Here is a 21,238-nt window from a genome sequence, read left to right as displayed (position 1 = left end):
AATATACTACTGTATTTTACTTCCTGTTACCTCTCTATTGGTAAAACTAGCTACAAGGAAGTTTCGAAGACTCTGTTTTTTCTTTTTTTTTTTTTTTTGAGACGGGGTCTCACTTTGTCACCCAGGCTGAAGTGCAGTGGTGCCACCCCAGGCTCAAGTGATCTTCCTACCTCAGCCTCCCAAGTAGCTGGGACTACAGGTGTGAGCCACCATGCCTGGCTAACTTTTAACACATTTTTTTTTTTTTTTTTTTTTTTTTTTTAGCAACAGGGTCTCACTATGTTGCTAGGGCTGGTATCGAACTCCTGGACTCAAGGCGATCCTTTCACGTCAGCCTCCCAAAGTGCTGGGATTGCACCATGCCCAGCCTGCTTTTTAGATTTTTGAACTATCAATGCCCAATGTGTTTTTAAATCACACAGTAAGAATAGGCATTTTCCAAAGAAATCACCCAACCCTGAAAGACAGCTGCGAAGTAAGAAGTAGATCTTATGGTTTATAAAGAGAGGGAGACAGCATCAGCACAGCAGTAATCTTAGAAACTCTGCCTACTACTCTGACACTATGACATTATTGCTCTAACTTATTTATTCTGATGCCAATTATTTTCTCAGGTTTCTGCTGAATCTACGACTCTGAATTAAATATGTATGTATACCGATATGTGTGCTTGTGTGTATGTGTGTGTGTGTAGGCACACACATATCAATATAGGCATATATTTTTGAAACTAGAGTGAGCTTCAGAAGTTTCATCCCCATATAGTATATCTTTGAATCATAGTTCTTACTCATAGTATGATTTTTTTAAATCCAAATGTTTTATCTCAGAAGTTTATGTTCTATATAGACTCTTAGAAAAGAAGTCCACTCTACATCAACCATTAAACCAAAGTCAAAAATTTTAAAGTATATACAAACAAATTTAATATATGTACTACAGACTTAATTGTATTTATTTTAGAATACTGTATGAGATTTAAGTGATATATGGATATAACAATAATTGGAAACATTTTGCATTAATAATTCAGCGGAGTTTCGTTCCATGCCTCAAGTACTTGTTATTAATAGCTGTGCAGAACAAATAAATCAGCTGTGATCCTAATCAGTGTGAAAAATGTGGCTAATGCACTTTTCTGTTTCCCTAGGATCCCTGTTGCATACCTCGTGACATAACAGAAAAAATTTAGTCCAAACTATTTACAGAGATCTAAACTTTAAAGAGGATCTTTCTTAAGCTTGCTATGTTAAAACCTGTTTTACCAAACAAGTTTAATTTCCACCATTTTGTTTCAAATTTATTATCTTTCCACCAATATTTTACCTCTGGTCCTGGAGGGCCAGATGGTCCTTGGAGTCCTGGGTCACCTGTTTGGCCCTAAAATGGGGGAAGGATCAAAGTATAAACATTAACTTAATAAACACAATTAAAAGACAAAACAGGCATATGGTAAACAAATAGCAGTCATTATATTATTATGTCAAACAAGGTTGTAATGACTTTTCAGAAAAATTTGTAACCATCATTACTGTAAAAGTTTTTAAATAAGATGTTTATGGGTTTAATATACATTCACTCGTTAGTGATACAAACAAATTACTGAGTCAAGTGCTCAAATCAAGAAAAAGATTGTGTGTTTTTGTGTGTTTCACAGAGATAAGACAATAAAGCTGGACTCAACAAGACAGGGAATTCTAGATGAGACACTGCTTTTATAAATAACCACAGTCCCAAAGGCTGTCTCTGAAAATTCCTGTCTCCTTTGATACTGTAAGTAGCCTGAATTAGTAATTAAGACTCACCTGGATTGAAATCCTTGCTGCTTAATCTCTCTAAGCCTCAGTTTTCTCATCAATAAACTAGAAATAATAATTATATTACTAACATTCTCAAAGAGTCATTGGAGAGTTAAATTAAATAATACATGTGAAGTGCTAAGCACAATGTCTGACATATGAAGCACTCATTAAATGTCAACCAATTTTACAATCATTATTCCTTCTCTTCACACCCTTTCTGCTTTCCTGGCTCATACATAGAATTCCTACATTGTTTTCATCCTTTAATTGAAGTTTTGAGGATTCAGTTTCCGTATCTCTGAACCTAGTTTCTGACATTCATGATAAAGCTGTGAAATCAGGGTTAAAGGAGAAGGTGACAGGAGAGAGAAGTAGGTATAAAGCCTGAAACTAGAGAAGGCTAGCAATGCTCTCAAGAGATGAAAGTTTGGAAAGGGAGGACAGTAGTCTGATATATCCATTTTCATAAGAAAAACTATTGCATTCATTATTCCTGTCATATTAAGTTTCTACTTGAGCTTCAAATTTAATTTAAATAAGCCTCAGATCACCGAAACCTGCAAGTTACAATACGGGGCTGCCCATTTTCCAAAACCTAAAGCACAGTTTCCAATATGCACTTAATTCATTCTCAGTGCTGAGGTATCTGGACATAAAACAGGACACCATAAACTACTGCAATCAAATCTAGAGAAAGGCAGTGAAATATTATGGAAAGGCTCATTTAAGTTTCCCTTTCCAAATAAACAAAAACAAAATCTGTGATCCATCAGAATCAGTATACTGAAGTTCTTAAAATGACAAGCATCTCTCTTTAAAGAGCTAGAGATAGGGGCGAGGGGCTCTCATTGGAGCCCTCTAGTGGCAAAATCCAACCACAAAGCTAAATTTCACACCAGTGAGGATAAAATAGCAATACTCCAGGACTTTGTTTTCAGAAAAGCTGACTGACAATCAGATATTTAAAAACAGAAATTGTGTAATGATTTTATTTGATCTTCAGAATAATTCTTTGTTTTGTAAAACTTTGATTGCAAATTTCCTATGAATGTCAATTTTCCTTTATAAAAGCTGACATTTGAAGTAACTTACAGATAACTGACTAATATTAAATAAACCTCTACAAATGACAAAAACCTCTAGCTAAAAAATGGATAGGGCATAACAATTGTGTTTGTTTTCTTGGTCTAAAGGAAAGTGTATTTACTAACAACCTCAGAGTGGTAGTTTTCTCTATTTTTGTTAAATACTTGTAGAGCAAAAGCTTCCCTATTGAAGAACTGCAACAACTTTCCAAATCAGGACATTCCTTCTTATATCTTGAAAATATTATTTCATGTTACAACTTAGATCTACTTGGAAACAATATTACTTAGTAACACCAACCTCTTAGGTAACACAAAATTAAAAGTAGGATCTATAAAATAGGGAAGATATTCTTATGATGTTGGCATTCTTTCCATGACAGTAAACAAATATTTTAGATAGGCATTAACTTATATAATTGAGTGTGGGAGTTTGTTTCTTAATATAATAACTGATTCTGCATAAGCAACTTTTCATCAAACAAGTGTCTCCTTCCATAAAAAGGAAAGGTTTCCTGGTCAAACATCTACAGTTTTTCTATTAATAACATATATAGCCAGGTGCAGTGGCTCACACCTATAATCCCACACTCTAGGAGGCCGAGGTGAGAGGATTGCTTGAGGCCAGGAGTTTAAGACTAGCCTGGGCAACAAAGCAAGACCCGGTTTCTACAATTTTTTTTTTTTAATTTGCTGGGTATGGTGGTGGGCACCTGCAGTCCTTGCTACTTGAGAGGCTGGGGTGGAAGGACCACTTGAGCCCAAGAGTTAGAGACTGCAGTGAGCTGTGATAGGGCCATTACACTCTATCCTGAGCAACAGAGGGAGGCCCTGTCTCTAAAAACATTTTTTTAAAATTAAAACAAAAAGATACAAACAAGTAATAAACACAACAAGAGACTAAAGACAAGGCTATCTCACTAATTTTAATTCATGAATGCCTATCTTATATTCAGCCGAAAGTCGTTTTCAAAAGTTCGATAAAACAAATAAAAAAATCAATTATCTCCCTACCAAAGTAATTCCTGCTGAGATTAATTTTCTTTATTAGAACAGTACAGAAAGGTGTGAAATGAGTAAGTAAAAGCCTCGCTCTCACTGTCTCTTGCTCTCTGTCCTAAAGGAACATCATTAGCATTTATTGTGACTTCTTTCAGGAAAAAACATACTAAGGGCTTTAAGATAATGTGTTAAAGGTGAAATAGGCTCTCTGCCTTTTCTTTAGCTTACACTAGAGGAATATTAATAAGTCCTATGTCTAAAAGAGAAAGACATCATAATCACAGGACTATAAGGAACCTTACATATGATATGGCCTAACTTTCTTACTCTCTTTTTTTTTTTTTTTTTTGAGATGGAGTCTCACTCTGTCACTCAAGCTGGAGTGCAGTGGCACAATGTTGACTCACTGCAACCTCTGCCTCCCGGATTCAAGCGATTCTCCTGCCTCAGCCTCCTGAGGAGCTGGGACTACAGGCGCCTGCCACTGTGCCTGGCTAATTTTTGTATTTTTAGTAGAGATGGGGTTTCACCATGTTGGTCAGGGTGGTCTCGAACTCCTGACCTTGTGATCCACCCGCCTCAGCCTCCCAAAGTACTGGGATTACAGGCGTGAGCCACCGCACGTGGCCCTAACTTTCATTTTAAACCAGAAAAGCTGGTACCACGGTGGTTAAATACCCAAGGTCATAGCCAGTAGGTTAAGTGCCAGAGCTGGGACCAGAATCCAGGTCTTTGTCTCTCTAGCCAATGATTTTTTTACTCCCATAAACATGTTGTAAATATAAATTTAATCAAAGAGTAAGGAACACTAAAATGGTTTGCCTTGTGTAAGCATGATACTTGACTCTAGTTTTCTCAAAAAATTAATTGTAAAGCACAAAAGAATAACACTTGTATTATTTATTAGTTAATAGTGCCCTTAGAGCATGTATTGTATCATTTCATCCTATTTGGTCAAGGGCTAGAAAACTGTCACATTATTAAAAAAAAAAAGAATATATAAAAAGGATCTTATTTTGCCAATCACTGCAAATATCAGAGTGTCTTTATACGGTTTAGAACCATCGTTGAAAAACAGAAGTTGTTTATTAGCTTCATGACCTATTCTCATGATCCAATTTATGCACTCTAGGGTTTCTGAGATTCAACTCAAGGGCACAAGGGAGGGTACATGGCTTATTAGGTTAAGCCCTATGGCAATAAACCCAGAGCAAAAAACTAGTATAAGCAAAGGTCACCACTAACATTTCATCAAATAGATGCCAAAAATTGTTCTTTGGGTTAAATAATTCCTAAGAGATATATATAAAATACTGTCACTGTTAGAAGTCACAAAGAATGGGGTAAAGTTCTGTAATTTAATACTGCTTCCTGAGATAAAAAAAAAAAAATAAACAATCCTGAGATGGAAAGGTAGAGTTAGAGGGAACACAATGAACTGCTCAGGAACACAACACTCTTACTTTTTAATGTATATTTTAATGTGACATTAATAAATTTTAATCCTATATGCATTTTTTATATGTATAATCATCCCTACCTTTTTCATAGAATTGAATCTTATATCTAATTTTTTCTATCTGTAATCACCTTTACCTTCACGGAGCTGTAATCAATATTAAAATCCTAAAACCATCTTAAAATATTAAACCCTAAAACAGTATGGCACTGTAGCTAAACGCATGAGCTCTGACATACCTGATTGCCTAGGTTTTTCTGAATGGTCACCTACTAAGTAGGTGGCCACCCAGGTGGCCTTAGATGTTTTCTAACACTGTGTCTCAATTTTCTTAATATAAAAAATAGGAATAATAATAGTACCAACTTTGTAGGATTGTTGTCCTTAGAATACTGCTGGGTATTGTGTAGATACTCAGTACATGTTAGCTACAATAATTGCGATTTTTAATATTTAGAAATATATTTTCTCATGTTTTAACCATTTTATTTAAATAGCTTTACTTATTAAGTAATTTTAGATTTATAATTTTTTGAGTTTTATGTTAACAGTAATATAAGGTATCTTTTTCTTTCATCTAATTGATGTCCAAGGGTTAGAAAAAAAAATAAGGATTTAGAATATTTTGGTCCACAAGAGAGTGCAAACATGCTACCTTTTCTTCAGACTGTTTCCTTAATAAAATTGATATTTTGAAAAGTTAAAATATTATTTAAGGTGCTTTATATTTTCTGGCTTCAAAGCCTATTGTTTTAATTTAAATATTGTCTATATTAGATTATTCAGTAGAATAATATGACCAAGATCTTTAGGACTCTCAGAAACTTGGCTTTGGCCTAGGGTTGGGAGTAGAGGGAAGTCCAAAAGTCTATGGAATGTGAACTGAATACCTGAGGGATTTGCTATATTCTAAAACTGAGGAGACAAATGCTCAGTAGGCTTATACCCTACTTAGATCAACAGTGTCGAGACTCATGCCATGGCACGCACTCTGTCCATTACAAAGAGCAAAGCAAAAGTTCAAACCTACTGAAGGCCCTGGCTTTCCTCTCATCCCTGGTGGTCCTGGCAAACCAACAGCACCCTAAAAGAAGAGAATAACAGACAGAAGAGAAAGTTATTATACCACAAAAGGCAGATATACCACTATTTACAAACTGCTAAAAAATTTCATAAAGTATGCTAAAATATTGAGAAAAAAGTTTCAAACAAGAACTTAAAACCATATTGATACCACATTCTAACACAATACATGGTAAGATAATAAGCAGTTCTTTCTTTTGAATTTAAACTTTTTCATATTTACATAAAATTAATGGTATAAACATTACCTTGTCTCCAGGATACCCTGGTTCTCCTAGCTCTCCTGCTGTGCCTTGTTCACCCTGGAAAGCACAATTTCATGCAAAGATACTTATGTATCACAAACATGGCAATATTATAAGAAAGCAAATACTCATTGTAGAAGAATAATTTCTCTATTTTTCTTACTTCTGAGGAAAACTAATATAATTGATACTACAAATTAGACCCCATAAAAACAAAATATTTCATAAATTGTGTTGACTGAAAAGTAAAAGATAAATGTGATAAAAATTATTTTTATAATATTAATATTTAAATCACCTTATCACCTTTCATTCCAGGTAGTCCTTTATTCCCTGAAAGGCCCTACAAAAAAAGGTGACATTTTGTGATATCGTAGAGAGATTAAAGGGAAATATCCATTATACAAATAGAACCATACCATTGGGCCAGGAATTCCAGCAGGTCCAATTGGTCCCACAGGGCCAACACTGCCCTGGAAAACAGTAAGAAAGAAATACATCATTAAGCATTCATTAAGATTAGAAAGAAAATGTGGCAGAATTAATAAATTAATGAACCCAAAACAGTCATCTCACTAAGCTCCTACACATGCCTTGTTCTTTAACAACTTATTTTCCTCTCCACATTTATAAATCATACCAATATTTCAAACTTTAGTGAAGTCCATCATTTTCCTGAAACTTTTCATATTTGTCTAGTCCACAGAGATTCTTTCCTCCTTTGAGCTCCTATAATACTGTCCATGACATTCATCTTGCAATACTTCTCCAACTAGATGAGACCTTTAAATAATATTTTAAATATTTTAAAAAATTTTTTAAATATATTTTAGTGCTGTGTTCCCAGGAACTAGTCAACAGATACTTCATTTGATTGTCTTAGGGTTTTATTTCACCCACTTATTCAGCAAATATTTTTTGAGCAGTTACTACATGCCAGACATCCCAATGATTTGATTTTATAATTTCAAATTTGCAGAATGAGAAAATTTATCATAATTTCAGGGATAAACTCAAAGGCAAACAAAAAGCTCTACTCTTCTGGGCTTATCTCGTTTATTCATCATTTAATATTTACTAAGCATGATATGTATGAGACACTGTTGAAGAAAAAAAGAGAAAAAAGAAATAATCTCTAACATCAAGGTTCTCAATTTAATGCTCTAATTCCTCAGAAACACTATCACTATTATCTCCTGCAAGCAAGAGACTTAGAAACAACTTCAACATGTCATCTTAGAAGACAAAGGGCAATAGCAGCATAAGGGTATGAAAGAAAAATTTGAAAAACAAAATGGCACTTCTTGGTGGTTTGGGATCAGTTAAAATTTCTGTGTCACTGAGGTCTCATTTTTCTTCTTTTTCTCACTACCTTTCTTTGCCTGGCTTCCTTACTACTCTTTATAATGGAAATCCAAGTTAGTTCAAACTTCTCTTTTTAGTTTCTAAATATTAAGGAACTCTTAAAGTTGCATTTGTGAAATGCTAAAATGTTACCCCTTGTAGTTAGAATTCTAATTTCTTAGGATAGCATCCTAGGCCCTCTCTATTAGGCTTCCACCAAACTTCCCAGTCTCCTTTCCTTCCATTGTCCTCATTTCCCTTCCCCTTTACTTCTCCCTCCCCAAAATCCTCCACTCTAGCTGCAGTGGACTTTCATTTTCTGAACATGCTCTTCCTCACCAAATGCTCAGAAACTTTGACAAGACAGTTACCAGTACTAGAATGCCCTTCTACTATACTACTTAGTACATGGCACTGTACTTTTTTTTTCTGCCTTCCTAGTCTGTGCATTTTGTGACAGTGGAAACACATGTTTCATTCATTTTTTTTATTTACCAGACCCAACATAATAACTGGCAGATAATGGTTCTGAAATAAAGTGTAGAATGAATACTGAAGGGACTAATTTGAAACGGTGATTTCTAGAGCTCAATATCCTAACATAACGGCATTTCTAATTGTCTACATTTATATAATACAAATTTCAGAATGGAAAATAAGACATCATACGGATGAGTCTTAAAGTCTGTGAAATATAGCTAAGATGAATTATTTCTAACATGTTTAATCCTGAAATATGTTAACACTGTTAGAGGCAAAGGGTAATACTTTCCAACTTAATAGATATGCAATATTAATACATGATGCTTGTAATTTCAAATTATGTCAACAGGAAAACTTATGCTTATGATTACAGTGGCTAGTTTATTCAAAGTTCATAGCTTTAAAACTTATGATAGGTTAGAAAAATACAAAAATATCTCTGTTTGGAAATTATGCAAAAGTAATCCAAGTAAGTATGGAAAGGACTATCTTAACAAACACACACAAAAATTTTTCTTTGTGTCTTTTTGTTTTCTTCATAAATAAAATAATATTCTTAACTTTTTTCAGTAAGTATATTACTGGCATCTTCAGATGAATGTACTTTGTATATATAATATCCTATTTTACTTTTCAGTGACTCTACATGAAAAATCACATAATAGTATTGGGAGATATGAAAAATGTAATGAACTTAGAAAAATAAACGATGGAATCAAAATTTCCAAGAAATTGCATGTCACAAATTTGAGTGGAAATCCTAGTCCTGAGAAACTATATAGCCTTCTGAAAGCAACTCAGTTCTCAGTTCTACAAAGGTAACCTGAAAGCCCTTCAGCATTCCCTACCTACCAACTCATCTTCCATAAGAACGTGGAACAGACAGAAGAAATACTTTCATGCGTGGGAGCTTTGTTGAGGGTGTTTGGGATATGGCATCAGAGACAGAGGAGCCTCCCACACAGCTCCTCTGAGAACTTCTGAGTTAAAGTCAAAGAAATAGAGAGACCCAAAGGATAAGTTATTTGTATTAAAAAGAGCAGTCACTGGCCAATTAATAAGGGTTCATCTGAGTATACTGTAGAAAGGACTGTGAGTTCCACATGGTGCTTTTTAATCACACCCATCATACTCACACGTGATACACATTGTCACTAGTCTAAGAAAGCGTATAACAATGATGACCAACTGCATGGAAAAAATAATTTAGATAAAGCAATAGCATCTCTTATTAGAAACTATACCTGCTGGAAGGGAACACCTGAGAGATAAAGCAGAGGCTGCTGCTCTGGGCAAACAGACAAGTTGTTTACTATGCAATATAAAGGTTCTTCATAATCCTTCCCAATTACTTTCAAAACCTCAATTCCTTCCACTCTGCTCCCAAGTCCTTAATTCCTATGCTACAATCCCACTACTCCTCTTTCCAGTCCCAAACATTCATTTTCCCCCATCTTCTGTGTATTTGAAGACAGCATTTTTGTATCTAAAGAATGCTTTTCCCCCTTTCACCCCACCCCATTTATATACAATCTTCAAGATATAGCTCCAAAAATATCTCCTCTGTGAAGCCTACTCTGACTTACTGAGATAACACAAATTGCTCCTTTCTCAGCGGTTTTACATTTAATCAATTACAGCAGTAATCACAGTATATGACACTACTTGTTTTTCCTTCTATGCCATTAGATTGCAATGTTGCCAAAAATAGGAATCTTAACTTGTTCATATTATTAGGCCTAGCAGTTAGTTCAGCTATTTAGTAGGTGCTCACATTGTTTTAATTTTAAAAAGTAATGAATGTAAAATGGAAGTAACAATATCTGCTTTATCTACTTTACAACTCATTGAGGAGCAAATAAGATATGTATATAAAACTACTTTGAAAAGTAGAAGGGACCATCTATATCAGTTTAGAAGAGATGAGGACTACAAAGATGACTCTTACCATCTGATATGGTTTGGGTGTGTCCCCACCCAAAATTTCATCTGAATTGTAGTCTCCATAACCCCACATGTCAAAGGCAGGACCAGGTGGACATAATCAGATCATTGGGGAGGATTCCCCCATGCTGTTCTCATGATAGTGAGTGAGGCTCATGAAATCTGATGGTTTTATAAGCATCTGGCATTTCCCTTGTTGCACTCACTCTGTCCTGCCACCCTGTGAAGAAGGTGCCTGCTTCTCCTTTGCCTTCCGCCATGACTGCAAGTTTCCTGAGGTCACCCCAGCAATGCAGAACTGTGAGTCAATTAAACCTCTTTCCTTTATAAATTACCCAGTCTCAGATATTTCTTCATAGTGGTATGAGAACTGGCTATTACAGTAAACTGGTACTACAGAGAATGGGTGCTGCTATAAAGATACCTGAAAATGTGAAAGCAACTTTGGAACTGGGTAACAGGCAGAGGTTGGAACAGTGTGGAGGGCTCAGAAGAAGACAGGAAGATGTGGGAAAGTTTGGAATTTCCTACAGACTTATTGAACGGCTTTTATGAAAATCCTGATAGTGATTTGGACAATGAAGTGCAGGCTGAGGTGGTCTCAGGGTAACATGAAAAACTTCCTTGGAACTACAATAAAGAGTGACCCTTGCTATGCTTTAGCTAACAGACTGGTGGCATTTTGCCCCTGCCCTAAAGTTCTGTGGAACTTTGAGCTTGAGAGAGGTGATTTAGGATATCTGGCGGAAGACATTTCTAAGCAGCAAAGCATTCAAGATGTGTCTTGGATGCTCTTAAAAGCATTCAGTTTTATGCATTCACAAAGAGAGAGTTTGGAATTAGAACTTATGTTTAAAAGGGAAGAAAAGTATAAAAAAGTTTGGAAAATTTGCAGCCTGAGAATGCAATAGAAAAGAAAAACTGATTTTCTGAGGAGAAATTAAAATGAGCTGCAGAAATTTGCATAAGTAATGAGAAGCCAAAAGTTAATCCCCAAGACAATGGGGAAAATGTCTCCAGGGAGTGTCAGAGATCTTCACAGCAGCCCCCTCCTATCACAGGCCCAGAAGCCTAGGAGAAAAAAATGGTTTTTGGGCTGGGCCCAGGGCCTTGCTGCTTTGTGCAGTCTCAGGACTTGGTGCCCTGCATCCCAGCTGTGGCTAAAAGGGGTCAACACAGAGCTCAGGCTGGTGCTTCAGAGGGTGCAAGCCCTGAGCCTTGGCTACTTACACGTGGTGTTGAGCCTGCAGGTGCGTAGAAATTGATAATTGAGGTTTGGGAACTTCTGCCTAGATTTCACAGGATGTCAGGAAATGCCTGGATGTCTAGGCAGAAGTTTGCTGCAGGGGTGACACCCTCATGGAGAATCTCTGCTAGGACAGTATAGAAGGGAAATGTGGGGTCAGAGCCCCCACACAGAGTCCCCACTAGGGCACTTTTTAGTGGAGCTGTGAGAAGAGGGCCACCATCTTCCAGATCCCAGAATGGTAGATCCACCAACAGCTTGCACCATTCACCTGGAAAAGCCACAGTCACTCAATGCCAGCCCATGAAGGCAGCTGGGAGGGGGTCTGTACCCTTTAAAGCTACAGGGTGGTGCTGCCCAAGGCTGTGGGAACCCACCTCTTACATCAGTGTGACCTGGATGTGAGACACGGAGTCAAATTGAGATCATTTTGGAATTTTAAGTTTTAATGACTGCCCTACTTGATTTTGGACTTTCATGGAGCCTGTAGCCCCTTTGTTTTGGCCAATATCTCCTATTTGCAATGGGAGTATTTACCCAATGCCTGTACCCCCATTGTATCTAGGAGGTAACTAATTGCTTTCAGTTTTACAGGTTCATAGATGGAACGGACTTGCCTTGTCTCAGATAAGACTTTGGACTTGGACTTTTGGGTTAATGCTGGAATGAGCTAGGACTTTGGGGGACTGTTAGAAAGGCATGATTGTGTTTTGAAATGTGAGGACATGAGATTTGGGAGGAGCCAGCAGCAGAATGATATGGTTTGGCTATGGCCCCACCCAAAATCTCATCTTGAATTGTAATTCCCACAACCCCCCCATGCCAAGGGCAGGACCAGGTGGACATAATCGGATCATGAAGATGGTTGCCCCATGCTGTTCTCATGATAGTAAGTGAGGCTCATGAGATCTGATGGTGTTATAAGCATCTGGCATTTCCCCTGTTTGCATTCACTCTGCTACCCTCTACAGAAGGCACCTGCTTTTCCTTTGTCTTCCACCATGGTTGTAAGTTTCCTGAGGCCTCACCAGCAATGTGGAACTGTGAGTCAATTAAACCTCTTTCCTTTATAAATTACCCAGTCTCAGGTATTTCTTCATAGCAGTGTGAGAATGGACTAATACAGTTATCATTAGCCATTTCCTTTTCTGTAGAATCTCTTCCCATGAACTGAAAGGTGAACGGAGAAAGAGAAAATACAGAAGATCCAGTTATTTTTACTGAGTACTTTTATGTGCCAGGCAGTGTGCTAAGTGTTGGAGCAGAAAAATAGAGATAGAGTGTTTCAGGTAGACAAACATGTGCAAAACCTTGTAGCAAAGATGCTGCATAGCATCTGAGAATGAACAGCTTTGCTAGTATACAAATAGCATGCCATGAACATGTTGATAAGGACTAAACCAGACTAGATATCTTGGGCCATACTTTAAAAATTTGGTCTTAATCTTGAGAGTAACAACAGAAGCTTTTTAGCGAATCATCTCCATGCTAGTAGATTAAATAAAAACTGCATGAAGAGCATCTTTGGAATCTAACTCCTTTTGCCTACTTCCTTTCTCTACTTATTGACTAATACCTACAGGTTTAACCCTATTCTAAGTTCTCAGAAAAAAAAAAAAAAACAGTCAATAGTGTTCCACCATCACACAGAGTTTCTCAGAAAGGACTAAAGAAATCTCATAAGGTAGATAATATACACACAAGGGAGTATAAGTTTTAACGAGGTGGTACAGCCCAACAAAATTCTGGACTCTGGATTTAGATCACCTGGCTTCAAATCTGGGCTCAAACGCTTATCAGCTAAGTAGTCATGGGTTGGTCTGAGAATGGAATGACTTAACAATTGTGGCTAGTCCACTGAAAATAGTAAATAAATGTGAGGCGCCCTCAGTAATTTTATTATTACTACTACTACAAATTTTACCATTATGTTAGAGAAAAGTTTAAATGTTTCAGACTCACACAGGTTCTTTGACTCTAAATCCCACACTCATGTTATCCCAAGATGTCAAGTTAAAGCTTATGCTGACTTAAATTTTACCACAGTTCCAATAACTGAGCTCCTGACTTATTATTTTTATGTATTTGATTTTTTTTTTAGAGAGATGGGATCTTGCTTCATCACCTAGGCTGGAGGGCAGCAGCATGATCATAGCTCACTGCTGCCTCTAACTCCTGGGCTCAAGAGATACTCTCACCTCAGCCTCCTAAATAGCGGAGACTACAGGTGTGCTCTACCTCACTTGGCTAATTAAGACTTTTTTTTCAGCTTTTTTTTTTAACTTTTTTTATTTAAATAAGGAGAATTCTTCCCTATGGAAAGAGCTAGCACTTACTGTTTGAAAGGAGAAACAACAGGTACTGAACCAGAGGGAAAGGGCGAAGGCTGAGTGTGCCAGCACCAGCCTGGAGAATCCACAATTCCACTCCTATCCAAGGTAAGTTTCCCAAAATAATATATAAACAAGCTGCACATTATACCTTTAGCCATCATCTGCCCTTTCAAATATCTGGTCTACGTGAAAAGAGAAGGAGGAAAGGCCAAAACAAAAACAAAAGGAAACAAAAACAAAATGCAACTCTCTCAAAAACAAAAGAAAAAAACAGCAAAATCTTTTTTACTACACAAAGCATAAGGTCAAAAACTTAGAGTACAGTGTCCCCTTTAAGCCATGGAAGAAAAGCATCCACATAGAGCCTTAGCAAGAATTTCCACTCTGAGGCTTTGTAACATGCTGAAGACAGGGCCCAGGGGATGCTGCTGCCATCTTGGAGGGCACCAACTGGTGTGGAGAATCAGTGAACAGCAGGTCTCATGCACTTGGAAGATCACCAGCCAAATATGCATTGGTGGCCTGGTGGAGCATGGCTGGGTGACTGCCTACCCCCAACACTGAACCACTCCTGTCCCGGATGACCTACTTCTTAGGTCTGTCTCACATTTCACAAAAGAGCTGGAAGTTCGCATGTCTCATTCATCACAAAACAGGACAAAGCACACACACTCTAGTATCTTTGGTCATCAAAGGCCATTTCCAATAGACCCTCAAACCCAGGTTTGCTTTGCAAGAAGTGAAAAGGGACAAATGAAGACTTGAAGGGCAGCCGCAGCCACTTGGCAGAAGGAAACCAAATGGCAGGGAGGGGGATCCACCAGAGCTGCCATGCTGCCACAGTGGCCAGGCTAATTTTCTTTTTTCTTTCTTTTTGTTGTTGTTGTTGTTGTAGAATTGGGATCTCATCATCTTGCCCAGGCTGGTCTCAAACTCCTAAGCTCAAGTAACCCTCTTGCCTTGGCCTCCTAAAGTGCTGGAATCATAGGCATGAGCCACCATGCCCAGCCGTGACTTCTTTGAACAAGCTGTCACCTTGTGCTTTGGGACAGCTAAAGGTAAGGGAAAGAAGACTGAAAGAAAGGCTATCAGTATATTGAACAGATATTTGCACTCCCATGTTTATTGCAGCACTATTCACAATAGCCATAATACAGAATCAACTTAAGTATCCATCAATAGATGAATGAAGAAAATGTGGTACGTACACACAATAGAATATTATTCAGCTATAAAAAAGAATGAGTTTCTGTCATTTGCAACAACATGAATGGAACTGGAAGACATTATGTTAAGTGAAATAAGCCAGGCACAGAAAGGTAACTAACACATGTTCTCACAAATATGTGGGAGCTAAATATATGAGAAAGGTAGGGGTGGGGGATATAAAAGGGATGATAAATCGGTACAAAAATACAGTTAGAAAGAATAAGATCTGGCTGGGCGCGGTGGCTCACGCCTGTAATCCCAGCACTTTGGGAGGCTGAGGCGGGTGGATCACGAGGTCAGGAGATCGAGACCTTCCTGGCTAACATGGTGAAACCCCATCTCTACCAAAAATACAAAAAATTAGCCGGGCATGGTGGTGGGCGCCTGTAATCCCAGCTACTCAGGAGGCTGAGGCAGGAGGATGGGGTGAGCCTGGGAGGCGGAGCTTGCAGTGAGCCGAGATGGCGCCACTGCCCTCCAGCCTGGGCGACAGAGCGAGACTCTGTCTCAAAAAAAAAAAAAAAAAAAAAAAAAAAATAAGATCTAGCATTCCATAGCACAACAGAGTGGCTATTTTTAACAACAGTTGATCACAGATTTCAAAATAAAAGAGTGAAATTAGAATGTTCCTAAAACAAAGAAATAATAAGTGCTTGAGGTGATACAAGCACCAATTATTCAAATTTGATCATTACACATTTTTGCTTGTAACAAACATCACATGTACCCCCTAAATATGTACAGCTATTATGTATTGAAAATAATTAACAATTTTTTAAAAAGGAAAGAAGTGGGTCTTCTATGTCTTATGCTTTTCAGGAAACTTTGTCTTAAGTATCCTTTAGTGCACAGGTACGAATACATACATATAGGTCTATTAAAATATATCATTATTTTTTCTTATCATAAAATACAATTAATTTTTTGACTTCTACTACTGGTCTAATTATTCATATCTGGTTGAAAAATACATTTAATCAAGGTTGATAACCAGCAATGACAGTAAAACTTCTCATTTTCCTAAGTTTCAAAAACACATCTAACACATATAAATTGCACAAAAAAATATTTTCTTAAGAATGATGATATTTAGTGATACTCACTCTAAGCCCAGGAAACCCCGGAGGACCAGTGCCACCTACAAGTCCCTATTGTAAAAGAAATTTGCAATACTTATTAAATTTGACTCCCAACTACTAAGAGTATTTCTGAAGATAAACACAAAACTTTCTAGCTAAGAATACATCAAAATGTGCCTTCTACCTATAGCTAACTTCTGAAACTCCTCTAATCTTATGCATCCTCCAGAGAAGGACAAACCTATGGTGGCTGTTTATGTTCTTCACCAGTGCCCTTGGCTAAATGCTTTTGGATGCCAGGACTACCACCTAGCTTAAGTAGAGTCCTCTCTGCCTCCTATGGATTTAACCAAGGGAGTAAATCCCATCAATAATCAACACTGTACACTTAATTAGGCTATCTATTCTATGAAAAGACAGGTGGTCAGCATGTAGGGTTAGAAAAACATTTTCAGATGGTTTAAAACGCTGTCGCCTCTTTTGAAGTACATTATTTAAATTCTCTAATCTTCATGTTTCTCATTAAAACAGAAATATCAATATTTGTTCCCATTGTAAAAATCACAATAAAATTTGTCATATGTAAAGCCACTATAAAAATGTAGAAAAATTTAAATACTGTTAAATTATTTATATAAGTATTAGATTTTTAATGATCATTATTAATTTTTCCAGCTGATTTGTGACTGGTCTTTTGAACTCATTGCCATTACACTTTATAGTCTTTAAGATAATTCCTAATTCACTTTATGTCACTGTCACATTATTTACAAGGCACAAAGTACATGAATGTCCTTCTTTTTTTGCATTTCAAATTCTGTTTTGAAACAAAGGCAGAGAATATACTATAGGGAATTATAAACAAGTAAACTAAATATATCCAGTTGACTATTTTATTTTAAAGATTTTAAAAACTCAAAATGCTCCTGAAGAAATATGATTATATTTTAAATGAAGAGCAGATTTCAAAAAGAAAACTTTAAATATTCTAGGAGTCTTAACAGACTTCATGGATAGTAACTGACAAAAAATTATGTAAAATGGCTTCACACTAGGTACACAAGTGCACAAATGGCATTAAAAATAAATAATGTTTACTTTATTATGCTTGAAATGGGAAGCTCCTCAAAATCATATGCAAGAAAAAAATGGTAAACATTCCACTTAAAGCAACATTCAAGTTTTTAACAATTTATTTGAAAATCAGTTCTACTCTTATCTGCTATGCCTTATAACAAATGAAATCTTGGCTGAATTCACTGAATGAGCTAATATAGTTTTAATTTGGAAAAGAGAAGTAAAAAAGAAGAAAAATAAACTATTTCAAACTCTTTATGCTAGTGATTTACTTATGTGTAATTATTGGAACTATTCCCAATTTAGGCTACAGAGATTTTGTGTTTTTTTCTAACTCGCTTTAAAATCTTATGAAAAGAATATGTGAATGGCTTAGATTGGGGAATAGCTATTGGATGCTTTTTAAGAGCAAAATCTAAAGCTTTTCTACCTAGTGCCAAAAAATAACAATCCATCATCATTCTTTGATGATATAATTAAACTAATTTTAGAATAGTAACTCTTTCTCAATCTGAACATTGACAGCTAAATAATCCCAAAGTAGAATAATTTTCTATAAAACACTGAGAAGTAAGGTGGATCAATGACAGGTTTGAGTCCAAAGAGCAATTACTGAGTGTACGATTTTTATATAAGGCTTGTTAGTACTTTCATGTATAAGAGCCAGTATTGTGATCACATATTTTTAATATTTTACTTAAGCAGTTATACCTAACATCATCAAAATAATTAATTTAAAGATTGAATGTCAAGATGAAATTTGAAATATTTTTGGCTTATTTCCCAAGTTGAAAAATCACAAACTGGAATGTGCACAGTGGTGTGGAGATTGTTTTTCCAATAGTGTTTATTCACAAATATAATAATAAGGGCTGTAAGTGCAGTGCTATGAAGTATGAATGATGTTAGAATGCAAGGCTGGACCAACATAATGTACTCACAGGACTGCCATCAAGACCAGCAGGGCCTCTGTCTCCAAAGTCACCTGGAAAACCCTGTCACAGGGAAAGAGGAAGAATGCCAACATATATAAATAATTCATTTTTGCTGTATTTTCTAATAAAGAATTTAGTAATAGAAAATATTTATTTCCTAACTCTTAAACTGTGATGCAACAAACATTCTTTTGCATAACACACTTAATTGATTTTAAATACAATATTTCAAAAAATAAAAAACTAAATACAGTATTTCTATATGTTTTAAAAATTATTTTATATGCCACATAACATATTCAGAAACGAAATTGGAGAAGTTTGTTCATCACACATAAAAAAATCACCAAATGAAAGTAAAAACAATGAAGATTTCTGGCTGAACAACCTTCAGTTATCTCTGCTATTCCAAACTGTTCCTATACTCACCCCAAAGAGAATAAAATAGCTAGTATTATTAAGCACTTACCATGTGCTAAAGCGTTTATGCACATAATTATGTATACACACATACACACTTCACTTCATCTTCATAACAGGTCTATTCAATAGATACTAATATTCTCACATTGTTGTTGAGGAAGTTAAAGCGCAGAGAGTGTAGGTCACTTGCTCAAGGTTAGACCATTAAAAATGGGTAGGACTGAGATGTGAATGGAGGCAGACTGATTCTAGAGTCCATGCTTTTTCAACTATGCTATACTGAATACTTCAAATAATCATTCCAAGACATACATGTAAAACAAAAAGTCCTTTAAGTACAAGTTTATTAAGGAAAGGAATAATACACATAAATACTACAAACTTAAAATGAAGTGAAAATTAAAAGCTTCCCAAATGCCTATTGAGAATTCTACATGGTAAAACTATGAAGGACGGTAAAATAAAAAACCTTCTCATTATAAATTCTATTGTAAAATAACTCAATGCTCAGCTACTCTTTCTTTTTTTTTTTTTTTTTTTTTTTTTTTTTTTTTTTTTTTTTTGAGACGGAGTCTCGCTCTGTCTCCCAGGCTGGAGTGCAGTGGCGCAATCTAGGCTCACTGCAAGCTCCGCCTCCCGGGTTCCCGCCATTCTCCTGCCTCAGCCTCTCCGAGTAGCTGGGACTACAGGCGACCTCCACCACGCCCGGCTAATTTTTTTGTATTTTTAGTAGTGTCGGGGTTTCACCGTGGTCTCGATCTGTTGACCTCGTGATCCGCCCGCCTCGGCCTCCCAAAGTGCTGGGATTACAAGCGTGAGCCACCGCGCCCGGCCAATGCTCAGCTACTCTTACTTTACAATACTACATTTTTCTCTAAAGATTTACTGTTCCTCAACTTTAAAGCTCACTTTTTAAGAGGCTATTTTATAAAAATGTTTATAAGACTTACTATTATAAACATTTTCATAATATTCATTTACAAAAATGAGGAATAACAAAAATGAAAATCTATCATTAGATTCTTATAATCTCTTAGGCAAGTCAGTATTAAATATTATGTTTAACAGACTGCCAAAAATTACTGGTTCCCAGAACAAATATGAATAGGTTAAACTTAAAAGATAGTTTAACAATGGAAAAAATGTACAATGTTTCTAAAATATAGTTAACTCCTACTAGAAGCACAGTTTCTCTTATTCTGTAATCAAAGGATAATGTAAAAACCATCTGTGTAGTCAAATATATTGTAGCCATACTCCCTTCAAAGTCAGCTGAAGTTCAAGCAAGCATTTTACTTTCACTGTCTTTGTAAGTCAAATTTTGTTGTCAACCACTTGCAAATCTGCAATATATTATCCTATTCAATATGAGCTAACATGGATATTTGAAAGTATTTATGACACACAGGTAATGGAAAAAGTAGAGGAAATATACTACAGTAAGTCTGAAACATAAGAGATGATTGATTTTTTTAGATAGATCATTAGTAGGTTTTCCAGAAACCCCAGTGAAATAATAAAGTATAGGGGACACACTGCATGATTCCATTACTGTGTAATGTCCAGAATAGGCAAATCCACAGAGACATAAAGTAGATTAGTGGTTGCCTACGGCTGCTGATGTGGGGGAGGAATGGAAAGTGATTCCTAATGAGTTCAGGATTTCTTTTGGGGGTGATGAAAATGTTATAAAATCAGATACTGTGATGGCTGCACAATTGTGAATATACTAAAAACTGCCAAATTATATACTTTAAAGGTGAATTTTATGATATGTGAATTATATCTCAATAAAGTTGTTCTTAAAAAACAACCTGAACAAGGAGCGGGATTGCTGAAAACATCTTTGGGAATTCACTCAGGATTGCCTATAGGATGTGCTGTTCTCTCAGTCCTTCCCAGTCCCTTGCATCCAGTGGGAGAAACTGCTCTCTGGCTCACCTTCCCTCAAAATTAGTAATTTCTCCCCACCTAGGAGAGGGAAGATGGGAGAGAGAAGAGGGGAAAGAACTGTGATCAGTTCTTCCCTTATCACAAAATACTTACTTTCTACAACCAACATAAAAACAATGCAATATTCATTAATTTCAATTTCTTATTCTTCTGGTAGTTCACAAACGTGTTAGTTGTTCACCTTGACTTTGTCCTTGAAATAACTTAGTTGAGCTAATATCTACTTTAAATTTTTAATGTATTTTTCTTTATTATTATTATTATCATTGTAGAGATGGGGTCTCACATTGTTGCCCAGGCTCTTCTCAAACTCCCAGCTTCAAGCGATACCTCCTGCCTCAGCCTCCCATAGTGTTGTGATTACAGGCATAAGCCACTGTACCAAGCCCTTATGTATTGTTTCTCTTCTCACTTTATTACTCATTAAACATTTCATTTTAATTCTCTATTCTTGATAGAGATAATTTATTCTTTTAATCCTTCTTATATGTTGATCATGTATTATCAATTTTTGAAATAATTTCTATGAAATCTAG

At 36.2% G+C, this 21,238-nt stretch overlaps 1 protein-coding gene across 1 annotated transcript in view; it reads right to left on the bottom strand.

Annotated features, from left to right (window-relative positions):
• The window catches only part of COL24A1 (collagen type XXIV alpha 1 chain), a 400,658-nt gene that overhangs the window by 262,463 nt on the left and 116,957 nt on the right, over positions 1 to 21,238 (bottom strand). The window contains exons 14-20 of the mRNA XM_030823656.1: positions 18,333 to 18,386; positions 16,339 to 16,383; positions 7,096 to 7,149; positions 6,975 to 7,019; positions 6,680 to 6,733; positions 6,379 to 6,432; positions 1,327 to 1,380 (exon numbers count right to left, since the gene is read on the bottom strand). Of these exons, the coding sequence (XP_030679516.1) occupies positions 1,327 to 1,380; positions 6,379 to 6,432; positions 6,680 to 6,733; positions 6,975 to 7,019; positions 7,096 to 7,149; positions 16,339 to 16,383; positions 18,333 to 18,386 (360 nt within the window). The remainder of the gene's footprint in view (positions 1 to 1,326; positions 1,381 to 6,378; positions 6,433 to 6,679; positions 6,734 to 6,974; positions 7,020 to 7,095; positions 7,150 to 16,338; positions 16,384 to 18,332; positions 18,387 to 21,238) is intronic.

This window comes from Nomascus leucogenys, chromosome 12 (assembly GCF_006542625.1).
Source record: "Nomascus leucogenys isolate Asia chromosome 12, Asia_NLE_v1, whole genome shotgun sequence".
Taxonomy (NCBI): Eukaryota; Metazoa; Chordata; class Mammalia; order Primates; family Hylobatidae; genus Nomascus; species Nomascus leucogenys.
This window is presented reverse-complemented; position numbering and strand designations above follow the sequence as displayed.